This window comes from Carcharhinus amblyrhynchos, chromosome 25, assembly GCF_965287045.1.
Source record: "Carcharhinus amblyrhynchos chromosome 25, sCarAmb.v2.hapA, whole genome shotgun sequence".
NCBI classification, from domain to species: domain Eukaryota; kingdom Metazoa; phylum Chordata; class Chondrichthyes; order Carcharhiniformes; family Carcharhinidae; genus Carcharhinus; species Carcharhinus amblyrhynchos.
In genome coordinates, this window is record NC_137348.1 from 12,680,364 (window position 1) to 12,703,890 (window position 23,527).

General features: G+C 40.3%; 1 protein-coding gene across 1 annotated transcript in view; it reads right to left on the reverse strand.

Annotated features, from left to right (window-relative positions):
- Positions 1–1,306: 1,306 nt before the first annotated feature.
- Positions 1,307–23,527, reverse strand: part of med27 (mediator complex subunit 27) — a 273,176-nt gene continuing 250,955 nt past the window's right edge. Inside the window, exons 6-8 of the mRNA XM_080212045.1 lie at positions 19,953–19,994; positions 9,756–9,833; positions 1,307–5,080 (exon numbers count right to left, since the gene is read on the reverse strand). Coding sequence (XP_080068171.1) covers positions 4,946–5,080; positions 9,756–9,833; positions 19,953–19,994 — 255 coding nt within the window. The 3' untranslated portion in view covers positions 1,307–4,945. The remainder of the gene's footprint in view (positions 5,081–9,755; positions 9,834–19,952; positions 19,995–23,527) is intronic.

The window sequence follows — 23,527 nt, forward strand, 5'->3', positions numbered from 1 at the left end:
TTATAATAATGTACAACATGGGAAGTCAGTGACAAAAAGAAATACAGAACAAGCTCAGACAAGTGTTTTGAAAGAGTCAAATGAAGATTGAATGAACTAATTGAAGATGAAAATAATAGATTAAAAGTAGTAAAGCATTAACTAGGAACAATAGCATTTAATTTTCATAGATTCATGTGTAGTAAACATTATCCTTTAATATTAATGAATACTTTCATCCAAACATTAACCAAACGCAAACAATTCTGTCAATTGCATGTAATCTAGGTTAGTTTTTTTTCCTTATTTGCAGGATGTGGGGTTTTTTGGCAAAGCCAGCACTTATTGCTCATCCCTAACTGACCTTAAGAAGGTGCTGGTGCACTCCCTTCTATTTTTATTCTTTCACGGAATGTGGGTGTTGCTGGCTAGTTTGGCATTTATCACCTATTCCCAATTGCCCTGGAGAAGGTGCTGTTGATCTGTTTTCCTGAACTGTTGCAGTCCACGTGGTACAATAACACCGACAATGCTGTTAGGAAGAGAATTCCAGGATTTCAACCCAGAGACAATGAAGAAACAGTGACACATTTCTAAGCCAGGAAGGTGTGTGGCTCAGAGGGAACTTGCTGGTTCTGATGTCCCCATGCATATTGCCCTTGTCCTTCTCAGTGGTAGAGATCACAGGTTTGGAAGATGCTGTTCAAGGAGCCTTGGTGAGTTGCTGCAGTGCAGGTTGTAGATATGGTACACTGCTGTTGCTGTGAGAGAGGTTGAGGGAGGGGATGCTGAAGGTGCCAGTCAAATGGGTTGCTTTGTCTTTAATGGTGTTGAGCTTCTTGAGTACTGTTGGAGATGGACTCATCCAGGCAAGTGGGGAGTATTCCATCACACTCATGTCTTGTGAACAATGAGCAGGGTCTGGGGAGTCAAGAGGTGAGTTCCCAGTCTGACTTCCTTTTCATGCCATTGTATTTACATAGCTGGTCCAATTCAGTTTCTGGTCAACGGCAACCTCAGGATGTTGATAGTAGGGGATTCAACAATGATAATGCCACTGAATGTCAAGGGGAGATAGATTCTCTCTTGATGGAGATGGTCATTGTCTGGCACTTAGGTGGCAAGTAACACTTGTGGCACACATCAACCCAAGCCTGAATGTTATCTAAGTTCTGGTGCATATGGGCATGGCCTGCTTCAGTACCTGAGGGCTCATGAATGATACTGAACATTGTGTAATAATCAGTGAATTTATGAATGAGGAAAGGTGGCTAATAAAGCAGCTGAAGATGGTTGGACCTAATTCTTAAACTAGGAACCAAAGTCTTGAAGCCTTTTTGTAAGGATACTCCCCTCTTGGGAAGGGAGTTCCACAACTCTGACCTAGCAAGAATGATATATTTACAAGTCAGGATGGTGTGGCTTGGAGGTGGTGGCATTCTTATCTATCCGCTGCCCTGGTCTTTCTCAGTGACAGAAGTTTGTTGCTTTGTAAACAGGTTAAAATCTTTGATTTCAAGGCCAAGATTATTTGCTGAAGGTTTTGGGTCAAACATACCCATTAAAAGCTATCAACGGCAATACGTTTTTCATTTCCTCCTTCAGGACACTTAACATCCTCCTTCAACTATTGTTGACTTTCCCACAGCCACTGTTGAAAGTTTCAATCATCCAACAGAACATTCATTTTATTTTTCCATTTACACATACAACTCCATCCAGCACAATGGCACAGTAGCTAGCACTGCTGCCTCAGTGCCAGGGACCCGGGCTCGATCCTGGCTTGGGTCATAGAGAGAGTGTGTGTGTGTGTGTGTGTGTGTGTGTGTGTGTGTGTGTGTGTGTGTGAAGCTTGCACATTCTCCCAGTATCTGCGTGGGTTTCCTCCAGGTGCTCTGGTTTCCCACAGTCCAAAGATGTGCAGGTAGGTGGATTGGCTATGTTAAAATGCCCTGTAGTGTCTAGCTAGGGTAAATGCATGGGACTGTGGGAGTGGGACCTGGGTGGGATTGTGGTCGGTGTGCAGACTTGATGGGCCGAATGGCCTCCTTCTGCACGGTAGGGATTCTATGAAAAATTCAAACCAGTTATCAGACATATGCAGATAGGGTCACATGGCTTGCATTTGTACACATGCAACTTTCTGGTTATGTGGAATGCACATTCCCTCGTCAAGATGACAGAATTCTTTGACTTCAACACCATTCTTCCCCCACCCCTTCAATCACAAGAGCAAACATTTCACAAGTAGCTATCAGTTATTGTTGCCCTTCCAAGTTGTGAAATGTTTGCAAATTACAGGTACAAGCAGCTTAGGAAAGATTAGAAAAATTTAGACTCAGGTGCTTTGAAAAGGATGGAAACATAGAGATACACAAGTTGCTGTGTAAAATCCTGAAGTTTAATTCTGATTGCTACCTCAAGTTAAATGACAAATGTTGGACATTGCACACATGATACCGTTCAGGACTGACGCACTTCCTCACATGAAGGTTGGAAAATTTACATTATCCAGCACTCTACGAACTGGAATTCTCTATTAACCAAAATTCTGAGTCAGGTCTGGTTTTTGATTGAAGATGTCAAACTCACTAGTGAATGTTACTGGCAGCCTGCCCTAACTGCAGTCTCAGTCTCCTGCTGTTCCACAGTACCATCTTCCCTCAGTGCTTCTCACTGAATTGATGAGTTTCTGCAACCCTTGAGACCTCAACACTCATGTGATCAACCTGCAGTTTTCTCACTGGATTAAAATCCAAAGTCACTTTACACTCAGTTAACTGGTATTTTTGATTAACTGGCATTTCCCATTCCCATGCCACGCTGGATAACAGTGATTTTCCTGTACCCTCCACTGACTTCTGCGTAGGATAGTTGATCAAAAACTTTAGCATTGTTCAAGAGAAAGCTAGCTATGTTGGTAGAATCATGGTTTCTGTGGAAGAACGAGTTGGGTAATCTTAATGAGCTCTTGTATTTTGTACTTAGATCTCACAACACTTGGTTAACTGTGCCCAACCTGGTCCAACTCCAGCATCTCCACATCATTTTGCATTTAGCTTGTGAGGGAATGGTAACATTTTGATCAAATGGATAAACAGCCATTGGCAGTCAGCACTTTTTTTTTCAAAATTCTGTGTGTTCAATAGAATAGATGGATATTTGAAAATATAAGCAGCCTATGAGCTATCAGGTGATAATACACGTGTTTTTATACAACAGGAAATTGAAGTCATTTCAACAATAAGTCTGATTTGGAAATTCTTAAAAAGAAATAAATCCCACGTAAAACTGACATCCTTCAGTTAGGACAAGGCAAAATGTGATTCCCTATAATTAGAGATTTCTATTGCCCAATATGAGTACTAAAGGACAGAACAGGGAGTCAGAGAGAGATGGAAGCACATTACTTATTGCCGTGTAGCGATTATCCACCAGCCAAGCTGTAAGCATGCAAAACTCATTGAAGCGATGAAAATGATAAATCAAGAGCTTGACCAATAAAGCAGATGACTATCAGCTGATTTTATTTATTAAAAAAAATCAACTATAGGCATGCAAAACTGACAAAGCTTCCAAAATGATGCGTGGGAGTGTTAAAATCAAGCTCACATTCTGGCTAAAGTGAAATAAAACGTGATTCTAATAGGATGGGGAATGTAACAAGTCTGCTTGCTAGAAGGACAGTAAACCATTAAAATAACATTTCACTTCAAGACATGCTGATGTGTGAAGCACTCCCATGTGATCCCACTTCATTTTCAAGTGAATTCAAGGACACTTCAGTGGTCACAATGGTCCATTAAAAGCAGCAACAGTTTGTGGATTTAAAACTAAAATGAAAGAGCTAGCTAAATTTAACTCTCATTTTATGATTTAAGGAACTGGACAAATATGAGGATTAGTGTGCAAACATATGTTTCCACCCTTCCCTGGAATTTGCCTCTATTTTAAATCTTAGAAGACCCTCATGAGAGGAGATGGATCAAATCACTATTATTTTCCATTACAGTCCCACAATTTAGCTTGGTCTCTGCTATCTTCCCTGCTATCTTCCTAAAAATGAGGTAGAGACTGGCAACACATTAGAAGAACTCTGGGCCAGTCCAGAACTATTAGTCAAAGCTCAATGGTTGGAAGATCCATTTTGCTTCCCTATAAGCTGTATGCTGATTGAATAGCAGAAAATTAATTCTGCAACAAGTTGCCCAGTTGACAACAATACAACTCTATTCATGGTATGACCAATGATCCAGCTAGGATGGTGGGGAGATTAAAGTGTGAATATCAGTTAAGTATGGGACCTGAAATTGCGTTTTGTAGACGAGAATGCAATGTTTTATTATTGTAGTCGAATTGACAGATTTCTTTGGTTATTATAACGAATAGTTCAGTGTGAAGAAAACACTGCTGAAAATTAAGAACAGAACAAGAAACAAGGCAAGTATTGTGACAAAAATATGAAGGGAGAAAGATCATAACGCTTGGGAACATGGTTGGTATAATACAGGATTATTGAATGGTTAAATAGGAGAGCTGAGCGAATTCTGAATTTGATCTGTGTCTGCATTAAGACAGCCATGATACTGATACTGTTGAGGTGTCTTATCCCAAACTCCCAAAGAATACGGTGAATAAAGAAGAACAAATACATAAAATGCATTACAAAAAATGAAATCACAACACATAAGTCAACTATGTTTTTAAACGCAATTTTTCCTTGAAAAAACAACGTTAAGTCTGATTGCCTTATTTATCCTACCTGAAGGTATCTTTATTTTTATCTCTGAGGTATTTTACTACAAAATTATTTTGTCTGAAAAAAAAGGAGTTGGACGAACTTCATCCCTTCAGGAAACTGTTAAAAATCCTTAAATCAGGCACATCATCTGAGATCCTGCACTCTCTGATGTACACGTCACCATCGTCCGATGTGATTCTCGGTTACTAGGCAATGAGATGGGCATTACTGTCTGCAAGTGTCATGAAAGGCCTCAAGTGTTCGGAAGTCTCTCCATGTGGGAGGCAGTCCATCCTGAAGAAATTTTCCACAGCGCTGACACGTTGCCTGGAATAGCTTAATGTAACTTCGTAACCAAGTCTAAAGAATGAAAGATAACGAGAAACAAAACGTAAGCACCTTTTGTGGCAGTTTTGATTTCTTAATGTTAACATTATCTTTCTGTAGGGAAAGTGAAAACAAAAACCAAACTTTCAATTCAATTAAAGGTTATTTTTAGCCTTTGTAAAACAAGTATAACATCTTGTGCATCATCATGCATCACTTGACCTTACAGCTGTCAAGTTTTAAAGCAACCAGAAATAAAGTTATGAAGAAGTGCATCTATATTTAAACTTAGGAAAATGAAAAATTGTAACCATTTAAAAAATCATTGCAACATTTTGAGCAACTTCGCTAATTATATTTTGGATGTGAAAGACAAAGCCAGTACTTGAACCATAATGACCTTGCAATGCTTATTCAGAATGTAAGATAAAGGACATACAACACACCTGAACCAGGCATGTGCAGAAAGTAACTGCAATATAATTTTGCAGGAAAATTATGCACATCTAAGGATTGAAATTATTACATTTCCCTCAAAAGTTCAAGAACTTTCTCCAGTGCATAGCTAAGCCTGCTGGATGATGAGAGTTTGGGTGCAGTACCCTTTGTTTATCAGGAAGAAAGCAGCTGGATGGCCATTTGTAAACCCCTGTTGAGGATATACATATGCGGAGCTTGGGTGAGGATAGGATTAGTGATGACAGTGACAATGGTTCTTTACTCATGTCCAACACAGGCTGCTGATGCTCACTGTCACTGTTCACACATAGCTACCTGCTACTGGATTGTTTTGGAACCATATTCGAGATACCATCTGTTAAAGGAACCCAGTGTCTAAACAGGAGATCAGTTACTTAATCCATGTAAATGGATAGCTGAAGATGTTACTCCATTATTTGCCTCACCAATTAGCATCGTGGATTAGCAGACAGGTGGACAACGTACAAAAGTAAGAGATGATGCATACTGGGAGGACTAACAATGCAAGGGCATGCACAATGAATGGGAGGGTACAAGGTATTATACAGGTTCAGAGAGATTTTGGGGTGCATGTCCATAGATCCCTGTAGGCAGCAGGACCAGTTAATAAGATGGTTAAGACATATGGGATACTTGCCTTCATTAGCATAGAATATATGAACTGGGAGTTATGATGAAGCCGTATAAAATGTTTGTTAGGCCACAGCTGGAGTAGTGCATGCAGTTCTGGTCACCACACTGTAGGAAGGATATGACTGCACTAGAAAAGGTGGAGAGGAGATTCACCAGGATGTTCTCTGGGCTAGAACATTTCAACTATGAAGAGAGGCTAGTTAGGCAGGGGTTGTTTTCCTTAGAACACAGATAGCTGAGGGGTGACCACTCCCAGGTGTACAAATCTATGGGGGAATCTAGGGTAGATAGGAAAAAAACTTCTCCACTTAGTAGAGGGGTCAACATCTAGGGGACATAGATTTAAGGTAAGAAGCGGGCAATTTGGAGGGATGTGAGGAAATACTTTTTCACCCAGAAAGTAGTGAGAATCTGGAATTCACTGCCTGAAAGGGTGGTAGAGGCAGAAAACCTCAACATTTAAGAAGTATTTAGATGAGCACTTGAAACACTACAGCATACAAGTGCTGGAAAATGGGGTGAGAATAGATAGATGCTTGATAGCTGGTGCAGGCATGATGGGTCGAAAGCCCTCTTTTTGTGCTGTAAAACTTTGACTCTGTGACTCTATTCTTCATTTCTACCTGCATAACCCCTGTGCCACAAATCAAAATACAGCAGTCACTAAGGTTCCAGGAATTGGCCGAGAAATGTCATTTGAACACTCCCAACTTCTACTCTTGCTTAGCTCACATCCTACCAGGCATTAGAAATAGCAACATCAAAGTCAGAGGAGGACCAGAACTCAAGGGCAAGAGCAATTAGAGTTGGATAATAAATGCTAGGCAGTGAGGCCCATGAAAGAATAAAACAGTTCCACACGACAGAACTTCAGAAATTTACTAGCACAAGAAAGAATACTGTGTTTTCAAACTAACTGACTATAATTGCACAAGTAGTAACGGGAATATGAGAAACATTTGTCCTTAATCAAAGGACGGGTTTGTAAGTAACTGTAAATTCTTTTGCTGAAGGCTGATGACATGTCTTACCTAATCATCTTGTTTGTATAACGTTCATTCACTTACATGGGAAAAAGTGATTCACAAAGTGTTAAGGTGCTGAGTGTTCTCCAGTAAAACAGAGGAAAAGTGCCAAGTCAGTTCCACACGAATGAATGGCCACAGTAAACATGTACTGTCAAACTAAGTACTTACTCTGACAACTGGAGAGTTGGTTCGCACTGTTGGTGGGTTCAACTCTTAGGGATTCAAATGTGACATTAAAGGCATCGACTTTGGAAACTTGACTTTTGTATCTTATTGGCCACTAACTGACACTGATACTGGTGGAAAAGGTGGCAATGTTTCATATTAATGAGGACACAATGACAACAAAGTTGTCACAGATTAAAAATATACAAATCCAACTCATATTCAAATGTCTGGGCTGTTTATTGCTTATAAAGCTTTCTTTAATTAGTTGTTCCACCATGTGGGACTCCAGCCATGTCAGTTGCAGCCTGAAAAAAATATTAATAACTTGCATATCCTTCTGAAACTAGATGTTAGTAAAATGCTACATTTCAGTAAAGCCCTCAGGAATCCTATTGGTGAGTGAACAACCTGAATTACCATCTTTTAATCTTGCAGATTACATTATTATTAAATGTGATACCACCGAAATAAAAACTGCATGAAGCAAATTATCCCTTCTTTTAAGGTAAATCAAAATTAAACACAACATTAACCCTCAGTCACTGGTATTGTAGTGAAGCAACTTGTCTGGTGCCCCATCTCCTCCATTCCTCACACACACAATATTGCAAATTGGAAAATATCCAGGGTCATAGTTTTTAAAGCACATCAGTAAATTGACTGAGTGAAGTTCCAGATTTTGTACATCATTGATAACATTTTAAAGTTTCTTCTACCTTTTCCTCAAATAAATCACTCTCTTTATTTCTACATTCAGCCACTTAGCACCAAGCAGGATGGCACAACATGGAAATTCCTCCATACTGCTCTTCAGACGAGGCAGGCTATTGATGGACAAGGTGATCAGAAGAACATTCTTAAATCTGCTAAATGGCATGCGACTAGATTCTTCAGACATCAAGGAATTATCTAAAGAAGAATGTGTAGCCTAGCAGAATGGGTTCAGTCACAGATGTGGCTCAGTTAGATGCAAACAAGAAATGAATGGTTCTGGTGAGATACTATCAGTATATCCAGAATACTATCCCTATATTCCTTCCATGTGCAATTAGGTAATTCTCGATGGTGGGAGAGTCCAGAACCAGAGGTCACACTCTGAGGATTCAGGGTAGACCATTTAGGATGGAGATGAGGAGACATTTCTTCACCCAAAGAGTGGTGAGCCTGTGGAATTCATTACCACAGGAAGTAGTTGATGCCAAAACATTGAATGTATTCAAGAGGTGGCTAGATATAGCAGTTGGGGCAAATGGGATCAAAGGTTATGGGGAAAAAGCAGCATAAGACTATTGAGTTGGATGATCAGCCATGATTGTAATGAGTGGTAGAGGAGGCTCAAAGGGCAAAATGGCCTCCTCCTGCTCCAATCTTTTATGTTTCTATGCAACATGGATTTGACACAAATTGGGAATGATCCCCTGATTCAACAAAATACTTTATAAATTCAAAAAATTAAAGGGTCCCTAATTAAAACAGATCTTTCAGAACCTCTCAGCTCAATCCTCCAAGTTACTTTGACTCAGGACATTTGATTTTTACCACAATATCATTTAGACATTTTTATCCCAAGTCATTTTACATAGTCAAAAATGGATGAGCAATTAGAGAAACATTTTTTGTTACAGATACACTGATTGTAGTGATCGCAAAGCTTCCTCTCTCCTATTAACTATTCAACTAGGATGTCAAAAGTCTGACAAAAATCAGCTATCAACACCTGTGAAGAGCAGCAGACACAAGTTTCATAAAAAGAGATGAAATACCAAGTAACCAGTTTTCCAAAGATAAAACATAATTGTAGTATTTACTGTTGTGTGCAGCATCCTCTTGCAACCACCACTATTTTCTTTCAACAGTTTTTGGGACTGCGCCTTCTCTTTTTCTTCTTCCCTATGTACTTTATGAGCAGTATGTTTTGTCTGTAGAGCTCGCAAGAGCCAATACTTCTCAGTGTATCCCAATACATGTGACAATAACAAATAACATCAAATGCTCATCACATGCATGCTCTAGCATTGGAAGGGCAAGGTGTTGATAGCTGATTTTCAATGAACACTGTTGGAGCCACTGTATGATCAGCCAGTAATAAGAGGGAATATTAGGGAGAAAAGACTAGCAATAGTAATCTTTTTCTACCTTCCCAAGTCACTTTATTGTGATTACCCTGCAATTTACTGTACAAGGGAGATGACTGACAAAACCTGAACTTACATGGGCTGTGGACTTGCTACCTGTTAGCTGGAATCAAGTACTTAACTGTGGGAGATACAGATCTGCTTACAATGGGACCTATTAGGTGTTGAAAGTTTTATTATTTGTGGTTTGTCATCTTGCTAGGGGATTCATTTTTAAAACGTAAATGGAGAATTGCAGTTCATTTCAGGTTGTGCGTCACTCACCATGAAAGACCTGACAACTACATCTGGCATCTGAGGCAGCTGGTAATGTAGCAACGCTGTTGTGGCATGGTCAGTCACCTGACAAAGGAAAAAAAACAGCAATGAGATATAGAATGCACCATCCACAACTCTCTGCAGTTTCATCGCACAGGACATAAAACAAGACTTGCGTCAAGTGTGTGCACTGAACAAGATTCTAAACAGAGAAGTTTGTACAGATCTACAAGATTAACCAATCAAATGCCAAAACAGTTCTCGCCCACCAACAATATAATTTCCTGGCAAAATTATTTTGCATTTTTCCACTTCATTTCCAGTTTCTTCATTTATTTTTACTGGGAATACATATAATGGAAAAACATCTTTTCATATAAAACTGTATTGAAGTGAAATCATTCTTGCAAACAATACCAAAATAAATTACAACATTAGCTTTTCTAATATTTGCTTTTCAGAAAGCTTTTCTTAAAATCAGTTTTTGTTACCCAACCTCCCACTTCTACTATAATAAAAACAGAAAATATTGGACAATCTCAGTAGGTCTGTCAGCACACGGAATGAGAAATATTCTTCTAGCCATGGAAACAGTGTTATTCCCTGGATGTTTAGTTGTTAGCAGATGCACTATGCAACAAGCTCATCTCAGTTGGGGGAGCAACACTTCAGACAGACTCTGCCAGGGTTCCTGCTCTTGGTCATTATAGACTGACCCTCGTTGGAAGCAAGCATTTGTGGACATTTGCTGTGAACCTTGAGTAGAGGAGTTTAGGGCAATGGTATTAACTTTAGTTTGTTACATCAAAGAATTGACAAATTTGGGGAACATTGCCTCCTTTCATATGTTAATTCAAATCTCTAGGGTACACAGGAAACTGTGCTACCATCAGTACTCAATGCTCAGCCTTACACACAAAGTACCAAAGTGTTGCTAAAGTCTGTACCTTCAGACAGAGAACGAGACGTTTTGAGAATTATGGCATTCGTCTACAGTAGATGGAACTATTTAGGTAATAAACACAGGTTATTAAAAATAAATGATTTTGAAAAGACACTGCTTTATTGGTATAGCACAAGTTAACAAAGAATAGCATATTGTTACTTATATATTAAGGTGAGATATATACCTAGCACTGTGTTTTCACCCAGTATTAACTGTTACAAAAAAATGGTCAAGTTGCTAAATTGTTCCTCAGCCTCTGAATGCAAGTTAATTCTAGAGCGAATATATAGAAAACGAGAAGTTGTTACAATCAGAAGTTGAATCTGGAGGCTGAGATCGCTTTATAAATCACTATTGTGATTTGAATGGTTGGACATCTGGAGGGATCCATGTTGTATAAATAGGGAAGTTAGGAGGGTCAACAGTTGAACTTCTGCACACCACGAAACATAAGAACATAAGAAATAGGAGCAGGAGTAGGCCATCTAGCCCCTCGAGCCTGCCCCGCCATTCAATAAGATCATGGCTGATCTGTCGCAGCTCAGCTCCACTTTCTCCCCATAACCCTTAATCTCCTTGCCTATCAAAAACCTATCTAAATATATTTAGCGAGGCAGCCTCCACCACTTCAACGGGCAGAGAATTCCAGAGATTCACCACCCTTTGAGTGAAGAAGTTCCTCCTCAACTTCATTCTAAACTGTGTCCCCTTATCTTGAGGCTGTGCCCTCTAGTCCTACTGTCCTTTTTGAGCGGGAAGAGCCTCTCCACCTCTATCCTATCCATCCCATTCATCATCTTATATGTCTCAATGAGATCTCCCCTCATTCTTCTAAACTCTAACGAGTACAAGCCTAGTTTATTCAGCCTCTCCTCATAGTTCAACCCCCTCAACTCCGGCATCAGCCTAGTAAACCTCCTCTGCACTCCCTCCAAGGCCAAAATATCCTTGCATAAGTGCGGCGACCAAAACTGCACACAGTACTCCAGCTGTGGCCTCACCAGTGCCCTGTACAGTTGCAGCAAGACCTCCCTACTTTTATATTTAATCCCCCTCGCTTTGAAGGCCAGTATCCCATTTGCCTTCCTGACCACCTGCTGCACATGCAGGCTGGGTTTTTGCGACTCATGCACAAGGACCCCGAGGTCCCTCTGCACCGTCGCATGCTGCAGTTTTTCGCCATGTAAGTAATAGTCCTTCCTACCATTATTCCTACCAAAGTGGACAACTTCACACTTGCACAAAAGGCTTTCCAATAAAAAAAATGGCTTTGAGGTGTTCTGAGGGGAATGCATAACTTGTCCTCTATGCAAAATGCTGCACAAAGAAATACATGCCAGTAATGATGTTAGCTACAAGTAATTAAAGTAGATCTTTAGGAGATTGGATAACAAACATGGTAAATGTATCTATCAGCCATAATATGGAAAGGTGACGGTACCTATGATGTAGATAGTATATGCTGAAGAAGCAAGGTTTTTTATGTTTCTATATTAGATATAGCTCTTGGGGCTAAAGGGATCACGGGATATGCAGGAGGGGGTGGGGGGGGGGAAGGAAGAGGAAGAGAGGGATCAGGATATTGAATTCAATAATCAGCCATGTCAAAATGAATGGCGCAGCAGGCTTGAAGGGCCGAATGACCTACTCCTGCTTCTAGGTTCTATGTTTCCAATAATTTGTTGAAGAGCTTGACTGACAGAAAGACCTGCTTTCCATAAATAATTAGGACAAGCACTATGTCGATAATGTTTCTTCTGTATACTACATTATAAAGTCTTGTGCTTACTCAAAACAGGCTGATGTGAACCATAAAAGAAAGGAAGTTGATTGCTAACATTGAGGAGATAATATAATTGTTGGCTTGCAACGAGTACCCAGGCATATTTTGAAAACAAATGACATATTGTGGGATTAACAGTATAATCTCTTCTACCGTTCTGTCTTTTTTTATTGTAGGAATCATGATGGTGATCAATGGTGAAAGTGCTTTCTGTAGTTGATACATTATGACACAAACAAGATTCTCCACCTGACAACTTACTGTTCAGCTGTGGTGTTTTTGATATAGTTGCAGGATGGACACATAAGAAAAAAAGGATTTTGTAAGCCAACTATGTACAAAGTGGTCATTGCAGGCAGTTGTTAAAAACACTATTTATTTGAACAACAATCAAGATAAGCTCTGTTACTTGAATAGAGATTGGAAGCACCTATTTCTTTCACATTTCTTTTCTTCCACCACAGTGTAAGTGAGAGTCACCAACAAGATTGGGTGCCACTAAATTTGCCCAAGAAATATTGTGATCTTTGCAATGTTCTGGCCATTGCTGCTCCTACCTTTCCTCTCCCACGCCTAGCTCCCACTTCAAATTAGAGGAAGGTTGATTTTTTCTCTAATCAAGGTCAGGGTGTTATCACAAAGGAATCGATGACTATATTTTAGGCATCCAGGATCAGGATCAAACATTAAAATACACAATAAAGCTGCCTGTTTTACTCAGTGTGTCACAGCCTCAGCCTCCGATGAACACCTCCTACTGCATCATTGTGACACTTCCATTCTCAATCAGCCGAGCTGACTCTTGGACTGAAATCAATTAAACAGTGCTGAATTAAGGGAAATTTTGTGCCATCTCCCCATCTGTCTGAATGGTCTCTAAACCCAGTTTCCAAAAGTGAATAGCTAGTATATAATCCACAGGGCCACCATACTCCCTTGTGACATCCAAAGCATTGCTCAGACTATGTGAAGATATTCTGAAGTTTGCCCATTTTCTGTTAAACCTAACAAGCTGTGGTTTAGAGTCAGGACCTTTCAGTAGAGAGCTCAGTAACAAATATCTGTTAACAGTTGGAAGAGTTAGTTTTGATCGCAGCATGGGTATAGCCACAATGAACGTTTGATTTTACTCTTTCAATTTCCAACAATTTCTTTCATTTTAAAAATGCTTTGTAAATGCTCCTCTGACCCCATCTTGCATATACACTAAGCCTCATGAAAGGGCATTTGCCTAAAATGAGAAAATTGGACAGATTCATGCGCATATGTTGCCTGCCTGTAAATTGCAATTAATGAGGCTCTGCAAACCAGATAAAAGCAGCTCTGGCACAACTGGACAGAAGGGAACATATGACAAACAGAGAACCGCGCGCTCTTAAAACAGAACAAAGCTTCTTCTGAAAGATCAAAAATGTGATCGAAACCCACAGAGATGGGAATAATCTTCGATGAGCAACTACTATACAGGAACAAAAATATGAAGCTTGGGGACAGATGGAGAACAGAATTACTTGAACAACAATGCCTTCAGCAAAAAGATATCTATTTCCTGTTTGAGTTCTGGCTTACAGTCTTCATTAATTTTACAAGTTAACTAGGGGGCTCCTGGCTCTCTGCAGGAAATGACTTGCTTCGCTTCATACATGCATACTCACACACAAACTTACAGCCAACATCTAACACCAAATGAAAAACAGCTTACAAAGCAAAACAAATTTTTTTTTATTATGATCTTAGCATCAATGAGACAGGAGATTTTGTAGATCTGGGAGGAAGGAGCAAGAAAAAATACAGCCAAAGTGGCAAGCTTAGAAAGCCTTCAAACACAATCAGTGGTCTGGTTGGGGATACACAGTATGCCCAAGTAATTTCTGGACACAACTGTATATTCATTTCTCCGCCATTAGCAATAGTAAAATTGGAATGGTGGCCCAAACCATGGCTTATGAGGGAAATTAGAGATAGTATTAAATCCAAGGCAGAGGAAAACAAATTGACTAAGAAAAATAACAGGCCTGAGGATTGGGAACAGTTTAGAATTCAGCAGGTGGAAAGGCGTTTCTCCGAATGGAGATCTGTAACCACTGGTGTTTTGCAAGAATCAGTGCTGGGACCTCTGCTGTTATAAAAATGGCTTGGAAAAAAACGTAGCTGGTCTGATTAGCAAGTTTGCAGATGATACTAAGATTGGTGGAGTTGCGGACAGTAATGAAGATTGTCAAAGAATACAGCAAAATACAGATAGGCTGGAAAATTGGGCAGAGAAATGGCAGATGGAATTTAATCTGGATAAATGCGAGGTGATGCATTTTGCTAGATCCAATTCAGATGGGAGCTACAAAATAAATTGCAGAGCTATCAGGAGCATGGGCATGCAGGTCCACAGATCCTTAAGTGACAGCACAGGTGGAAAAGGTGGTGAAGAAGTCATATGGCATGCTTGCCTTCTTCGGACTGGGCATCAAGTATAAAAGTTGGCAAATTGTGTTACAATTATATAAAATGTTGATTAGGCCACATTTGATCACGGTGTGCAATTCTGGTCATCACACTACCAAAAGGGCATGGAGGCTTTGGAGAGAGTACAGAAAAAGTTTACTAGGGTGTTGATATGAGGAGAGAGTGAATAAACTGGGATTGTGTTCCCTGATTGGTGAAGACAAATGTCTTACAGTCAGAAACAGAGGAATTTATAATGGGAAATGAGTTGACTGACCAACTGAATACATACCTCGGTTTTGTCTTCACAAAGGATGACAAATACGGTACCAGAAATTTTGGGAAACAAAAAGAGGTTAGTGAGAGGGAGATCAGTACTTGTAGAGAAGTGGTATTGGGGAAATGGGGTTGAAGGCTGATAAATCCCCACAGCCTGATAATCTACAACCAAGAGTACTTAAGGAAGTGGCCCAAGAAATAGTGGGTACATTGCTGATCATCTTGTAAGATTCTATAAACTCTGGAACAGTTCTTGCAGGCTGGAGAGTAGCCAATTTAACATCACTATTTAAAAAGGGAGATGGAGAGTAAACGGGGAATTATAGATCAGTAAGTTTCATGTCGGTTGGGGGGGAAATTCTAGAACCCATTATCAAATATTTTACAGCAAAACATTTGGAATCAGTGGCAGGATTGGACAGAGTCATTATGAATGGGAAATCATACTCAACAAATTCAATGGAATTCTTCAAGGGAATTCTTCAAGGGTGTAACTAATAGAGTTGATGAGAGGGAGCCAGTGGAGGCGGTTTATTTGGACTTTCAAAAGGTTTTTGACAAAATCCTACATAAGAGATTAGCAAGCAAAAATGAAATGGGATTGTATCCAGATGGATACAAAGCTAGTTGGCAGACAGGAAATGAAGAGTTAGGAATAAATGGGTTTTCTCCCCCCCAAATGGCAGGCAGTGACTAGTGGGGCACCGCGATGATCAGTGCTGGGACCCCAACTATTCACTATGTATATATTAATGATTTAGGTGGGGGAACTAAACGTAATATCTCCAAATTTGCAGATGACACAGAGTTGGTGAAAATACAAACATCACTGTTTCCCTTTACATTACACAGGAAACATTAAAGTGAAGTAAACAAATAAACCAGCACTCAAAACTTTTAATGTAATATACCATTTTCTCAGGTGAGCATGCTACAGACTTTCTGAACATGCATTAAAAATTTATTGCTCTAAACATCTGGATTTCACCATTTAATCATTCATAAGAAACTCCTTATTTTCACCTGTCAGATGATCATAAGGGCTGTTCATAAGTTGTCAGCCTTTTGGAACTGTGTCAGATGCTTAGAAACTGTTGGTAAACTTTTGATAGATTTCTGCATTGACATGCTTTTTAAGGTTGCTGCCTTTGGAACTAGGAAAGATAGCTGAGCTAGGAGAATAAGAACATAAGAACATAAGAAATAGGAGCAGGAGTAGGCCATCTAGCCCTTCGCGCCTGCCCCGCCATTCAATAAGATCATGGCTGATCTGTCGCTGCTCAGTTCCACTTTCCCGCTTTCTCCCCATAACCCTTAATCCCCTCTCTTATCAAAAACCCATCAACCCGTGTCTTAAAAATATTTATCGAGGCAGCCTCCACCACTTCAACGGGCAGAGAATTCCAGAGATTCACCACCCTTTGAGTGAAGAAGTTCCTCCTCAACTCCGTTCTAAACCGCCCCCCTTTTACCTTGAGGCTGTGCCCCCTAGACCTACTGTCTTTTTTGAGCGGGAAGAGTCTCTCCACCTCTATCCTATCCATCCCATTCATCATCTTATACGTCTCAATGAGATCTCCCCTCATTCTTCTAAACTCTAACGAGTACAAGCCCAGTTTATTCAGCCTCTCCTCATAGCTCAACCCCGGTATCAGTCTAGTAAACCTCCTCTGCACTCCCTCCAAGGCCAAAATATCTTTGCGCAGGTGCGGCGCCCAAAATGGCACACAGTACTCCAGCTGCGGCCTCACCAATGCCCTATATAGCTGCAGCAAGACCTCCCTACTTTTATATTCAATCCCCCTCGCTATGAAGGCAGAATTGCAGGCCATTCAGTTGCACTTAAAGATTGATCCCATAGGTTTTAATATGGTTCGGTTCAGTTCACTTCACTTCATCACAAATAAGTTTTCTCTAAATAGTGAAGTATTGATGCAGAGAACTGAAAATGGTAGCAACTCTCAAAATGTCAGGTTGCAGATGTGAACAGAGAAAGGTTATTGCCCTGAAATGTGAATTCCTCCTTTCTTCATTGATGCTGGGAGACCTACAGAATATCTCCAGCATTTTCTATCATTATTCCAAATTTTCAACATATGAACACTATTTTGTAAAAGCAATTAATGAAATTTACCATCTACTTACTTTATATCAGAATTTCACAGCACAAGAGGACCATTTGGTCTTTGTGAATGTGTTGGTTCTCTAAAAATGTGATGATACTGTGCCTTTAAGAAATGTACTTTCATCATGTTTCTGTGCTGAATGCATTTACTAATCTCTTCCATTTTATCAGAGCCATTTTGTCTGAAGCCAGCAGCACTGTATTGCTACTGCAGCAAGATAATTGCTCTTAATTGATGCAGTGTTAGTTTTGATCTGAATTAATGCAGGGTTCTATTGTTTTGTGTTTTCCATTAGGATATTGCAGAATAGTGTTTGATGAGGTTGACTGACAGGTAAGCTCAATTGACAGGGAAGGTTATATGATAGAGTGGGGCTTTCACAGAAAACTCAATGCAGTCTGCGTTTTGGGGATCTTTAAGGAGAAGTCGCTTTCTCTGTATCTCTTGCTTTTTCTGATGTGGAGACTGGAATCTACCAAGAAATAAGCCTTTTTCTCAGATTCTGCTGTTTGGGATGGAGCTTCCCTGGAAGTTGCAGCATGAAGAATTAGAAGGTGTCTGTCTGGATCACTCTCCAGAAGTGCCAAATGGTTGGCCATCTAGTACCTATGTAAGCATTTTTGGTTTCTGTGCTTACTGGTTCCCCTTAAAGAAGGGATTTGTGTCTATGGGGGATACTGCTAAATTGGAACAATAGAGACAGCTAGCTGTTAAGAATTAAACGTTGTCATGTTTAAGTTTTTTTTAATTGGTGAAAGTTTTGCTAATTCTTATTGTAACATTGTGTTCTTCAATAACATTTGTTTTGATAAAAGCTTCCTAGTGGGTCACTTGAATCATACCTGGAGTGGAACACTTATGCTCACCCTAATGCCAAAATTAAATGGAAAATTTAGGATTCAGGCTAATTTCATAAAATACTTGGAGTTATGGATCTGGTCCTTAAAAGTTATCTACTTAGTTTCATTCCCATGATCTTTCCAACTATATTTCTTTTTTTAAAACTTCAGTTACATGGATAGTTTGGAGAAGCTTGACTGCTTTGCTTGGAGAAGAGAAAGTTAAGGTGAGATTTGATAAAGATATTCAAAATCATGAGGGGTCTAGACAGAGTACACAGGAAGAAATTGTTCCCCTTGGTAAAAGGATTGAGAACCAGGGGGCACATAAGGTAATTGACAAAAGTAGCAATAGTGATATGGGGAAAAGTTTTTTCATGCAGCAAGTGGTTAGAATTTGGAATGTACTGCCTCACAGTGTGGTGGAGAGAAGTTCAATCCAGACATTCAAAAAGGAATTGGATAATTATCTCAAAAGAAAGAATATGCAGGGCTGTGGGTGAAGGTAGGGAATGGTATTAGGTGAATTGCTCTTTTACAGACATCCTGAGATAACGGGTAAAGGACCACACAAAAATCCCTCTATTCATCAAGATAGATTATCCCTGGGAACTTCACAGGTGAAATTCAAAACAGCAACATCTGCGTTGCAAAAATTATAAAATGATGAAACGAAGAGACTTGTGAATCTCATTATTGTTTAACCATATTTATTGATTTTACTGAGATGATTAGATACCACTTCACGTACTGAGGGGGGACTGAAATTTGCCCGAATTCTTCCTGAATGCTTGATCCCTGTCCAATCACTGGCAGACTGAAACACCAAAACTGAGTTTTGTGGGATCTCCGAGTCCTGCTGAGGCCCTTCTTCAAGGGCTGCTGTCAAAATCCAGCAATGCTAACAGATTACCCCCACAGTACGTACAGGCTGCTTAAACAGATACTACTGCCGCTTTCTTTATGACGAGATGTTGCATTTCTGAATAGAGGACTGTGACAAGTGGTGTCCCTCAGGGATCAGTGCTAGGACTTTTGCTGTTTGTAATACATATAAATGATTTGAAGGAAAATTGTGGTTGATTAATAAGTTTGCGGACGACACAAAGGTTAGTGGATTTGCAGATAGTGATGAGGACCATCAGAGGATGCAGAACAGTTGGAGACTTGGACGAAGAGGTGGCAGATGGAGTTTAATCTAGACAAATGTGAGGTAATGCATTTTAGAAGGTCTAATACAAATAGAAAATATACAGTAATGGCAGAACCTTTAAGAGTATTGACAGGCAGAAGGACCTGGTGTACAGGTATACAGGTCACTGAAAATAACAATGCAGGTGGAGAAGGTAGTCAAGAAGGCATATTGCATGCTTGCCTTCACCGGCCAGGGCACTGATTTTAAAAATTGGCAAGTCATGTTGCAGCTTTATAGACTACGTGGAGCCTGGCAGAGGAAACAATGGCTGAAAGTCAGCCAAAAAGAAAGCAGTTGACTCTGCTTCAATCCCATCCTATGGGAATGCTTCCCAGTGGCACCATGACCGTGGCTGGCACTTACGTGCATGGGGAGAAAACTCAAATCAGCCATGATCTTATTAAATAGAAGCAGAGCAGGCTTGAGGAGCTGACTGGCCTACTCCTGCTCCTTGTTTACATGTTTGTAAGGTTGCACACTGTCAACGTATGGCTTCTGGAAGTAAAAATTGGCCTCTACTGTAGCAATCCACACACTTTCCAATCATCTACCAAAATTACATAAAGTCAGATGAACAACGATAGAAGGGCACCCACCTTCTGAAAGACTTGGTAATTGGATTTAGACCAAATGTCCAGCTGTGAAATAAAAGACAAAATTAGATCCATTCATAAAGATCTCATTGTTAAATATTGACATGCCATACCCAAGGGGATTTCTGACTGCTTGCCAGTTTAATTGTGCATGGAAGAAAACAAAATGTGTTAATTGGAAAAGCAGCTGTTGAAAACTAACTAGGCAGTAGTTGTGGTTATAAAATGAACAAAAGGAGGGAAGAGACAACAGATTAAAAATCTATACATTTGGCACTAGAACACAGGTTATAATCCAGCTGTAAACTGCTGATGGAAATATTAGATTAAGTTGGTCAGATTTATGTGAAGTAGACCAGTAAAGGACAACACAATGCCCGATGGAATAGAATATCCATTGCTACCAGCTTCAAAACAAACCAATTTCACTCAAAGGCTAAGTATATGTGAAATGGAAGACTGGTCAGATAGTGAGTGTTCCTTTGATGAAGGACATAACAAACATGCTTGCTGTTTATATCTCATTGTGTGCAAACTGAGTGTTGAATGCTGCCAAATCTGCAATAACTAGCCTAAACTCCATTCTTAATCTTTCATTTGCTAGGTAAAAACAATGAAATGATACCTTGGGCAAAAGTTTTCCAATTTAGCAACAATTAGTAAGAAAGCTGGGATAGTTTGGTTTATAGGACTATGCCCATTAGGCCAACCCAACTCTCCACTCACCTGATGAAGGAGCAGTGCTCCAAAAGCTTGTGTGCTACAAATAAACCTGTTGGACTTTAACCTGGTGGCAAGAGACTTCTTACTGTGCCCACCTCAGTCCAACTCCGGCATCTCCACATTAGACATGGGATTGAGAAACTTAAATTGCACTTTGTATGGGACTGTGACTGCCAGCAGAAAAAGCAAAGACTTCTCATTAGTGTGGGCTGATTTTGAAGCCAGAAACAGATGTTAAAGACCAGAGTCTAATGAACTACAACACCTAACTCTCACTCCAAGAAAAATAATTTATCACCCAAGTCAGTCCATATACATGCAAACAAACTTAAGTAAAACAATGAGCATAGATGTTACATGGATTGCATAATTAAGTGTTTCTAGTTCATTAGTGATGAGTAATCAAGTCGACACAAATCTTGCAATGCAATGCTTATCTCATCATTGAAATATCTGGATCAATTTTCAACAGAAGCGTAACATATTTAAGCAAGATTTCAAATGAGCAGTTTACTTATCCTGACAACTGCCAGCTAATGTGGGAAATATATTCAGTGAAAGTTGCTTACTCAATAAACAAGCTGTTCTGTGTGACTGAATTTGTGCCAGGAAGATTTCTTTTAAAAACACGTCTTCCTGGCGATATCAAATTTACCCTAGGTTTGCACATGATCCATGTGTTGCAGCAAGTTCACTAACTAAATTGGAAGATTTTTTACCCATCACGGAACTTGATCACTTGTTAATGCAAGAAAAAACAACTTTTCTCCCTACCACTAGTGGACAGGTCAGAGTTTTCCCGAGATAAAGTGCTTAACAAACATGTCAATGTTATTTGTAATAGTTATTTTTTAATCAAGTTTCTTTGTGTTATGATTCTTGTGGACACTGATAACTTTAAAAGATATTTGAATTCCCAGTGGCTAGCTTAACAAACACACAACAAGATTTCAAATTTTAAGGCTTTTATGGTGACAGACTAAAAGTTACAAAGACTAAACATTACTTAATAGGAAACTAATATTCTAACTACAAAACAATTAATCCTAATTAATGAGATACACAATCTCCACAGAACTGTCATATTTTCAGGAAACTGTCTATGGTCATTCCCTGTGTCCAATGGGTTCATTTCTCCCCATTTCACCCAGTTGCAATATCCATCGACCAGAGGTCCTATTCCAGGACAAGCTTTCAATAGTTAGGCCCACGCCAGTGATTTCTTCTCCTGGTCTCACCAGAGCAAATACTGGAATTCTCTGCCCGTTGAAGTGATGGAGGCTGCCTCGCTAAATATTTTTAAGAAGCGGGTTGATGGGTTCTTGATAAGAGAGGGGATTAAGGGTTATGGGGAGAGGGCGGGAAAGTGGAACTGAGCCACGACAGATCAGCCACGATCTTATTGAATGGCAGGGCAGGCTCGAAGGGCTAGATGGCCTACTCCTGCTCCTATTTCTTATGTTCTTATGTTCTAACCAGTGGACAAGTTTACCCCAGCATTCTGTCTGGTAGTTAACAGAGAAAATGACCCTTTCTCATGTAGACCACATGGTGTTTCTGATACATTCTCTGGGTCCAGGGCTTTTTTTGAATCAGATCACCTGGAAATCTGCACGTCTTCATGTTAAGGCTTCTCTCTATGCTCAGGTGTGAAATATAGCACATGCGTTCACTAAGAACCTAGGCTTCCTGTCATTGTGGTAACCATCAGCTGGCTTGTCGGTGGGCAATGTCCAATACAACTTCACACCAACCCCCATTCCATTCTGTTTTCCTCTAAATTAAATTGAGAGATAATTTAAACATAATCTTCTTCAAGGGCATAGTGGTATTGTCACTAGATAAGTAATCCAGCTTCGTCAACTCTGATGAAGGGTCATGCAGACTTGAAACGTTGGCTCTATTCTCGCTTTACAGATGCTGTCAGGTCTGCTGAGACTTTTCAGCATTTTCTGTTTATGTGTGTGTATAGTAATCCAATGACCCAAGGTAATGATCTGGGGATCAGGGCTCAAATTCCACTATGGCAGATCATGAAACCTGAATTCAATAATGATCAGGAAATTCATGAAATTAGCCAGGGCTGGTAATTGGCAGAGAAACTTGGAAAGAAAATTTGAATCAAGAAACCATTTTCTTTCTGGAAAGATACGGGGTGATTCTCCCATCCCGCTGCACTGAATTTTTTTTAGCACAGCAGGTTGGAAAATTTCAGCGAGGCCGATTTAGTGCAATCTGCGCTGGATGTCCGACCCCGAGTGTGTCACCCAGCTCTGGATCTTAATTAGCGAGTCCAGGCCTGAATTCTCCGGGCCCGCTAGCCTCTCCCACCCTTGCCAGGAGTGTTTTGCTCCAGCGGGGTTCACAGTAATTCCCTACTTTCGGGGAGCTGGCAATCTGACTCTGCTGGAGTGAAGGGTGGGAGGGGGCAATCCGAGCCCCCCAGAGGGTTGGGCACTGGTGGGCACCCACTGGGCATTGGCATCTTGGCAGTGCCAGTCTGTGTCCAGGGGGCATCTTGGCACTGCCCATTGGTCATGGGCCCCACTAGCAAGACAGGATTGGTGGGGGGGAGGGAGTGGAGATTAGGACGGACCAGGAAGAGGGTAGGGGTCAGGGAATATTCAGCGGAAGCTGGCCTGCAAACGTGAGGCCAGCAGACAGGAGCCGCTATGCATGCGCCAATTAGTGTGTGGACAGTGGCCTGCTCAGCGCTATGCTGTCAGCCTCACTAGTGGGAATAGACCCCGCTCACAGCTTTTCAGCATGATTCACACTAACGTACTATGCAGTGCACAGATTGTGGAGATCAATTTTCAAATTCTCCCTAAAAAAAAGTGCGATTTACTCCAGTT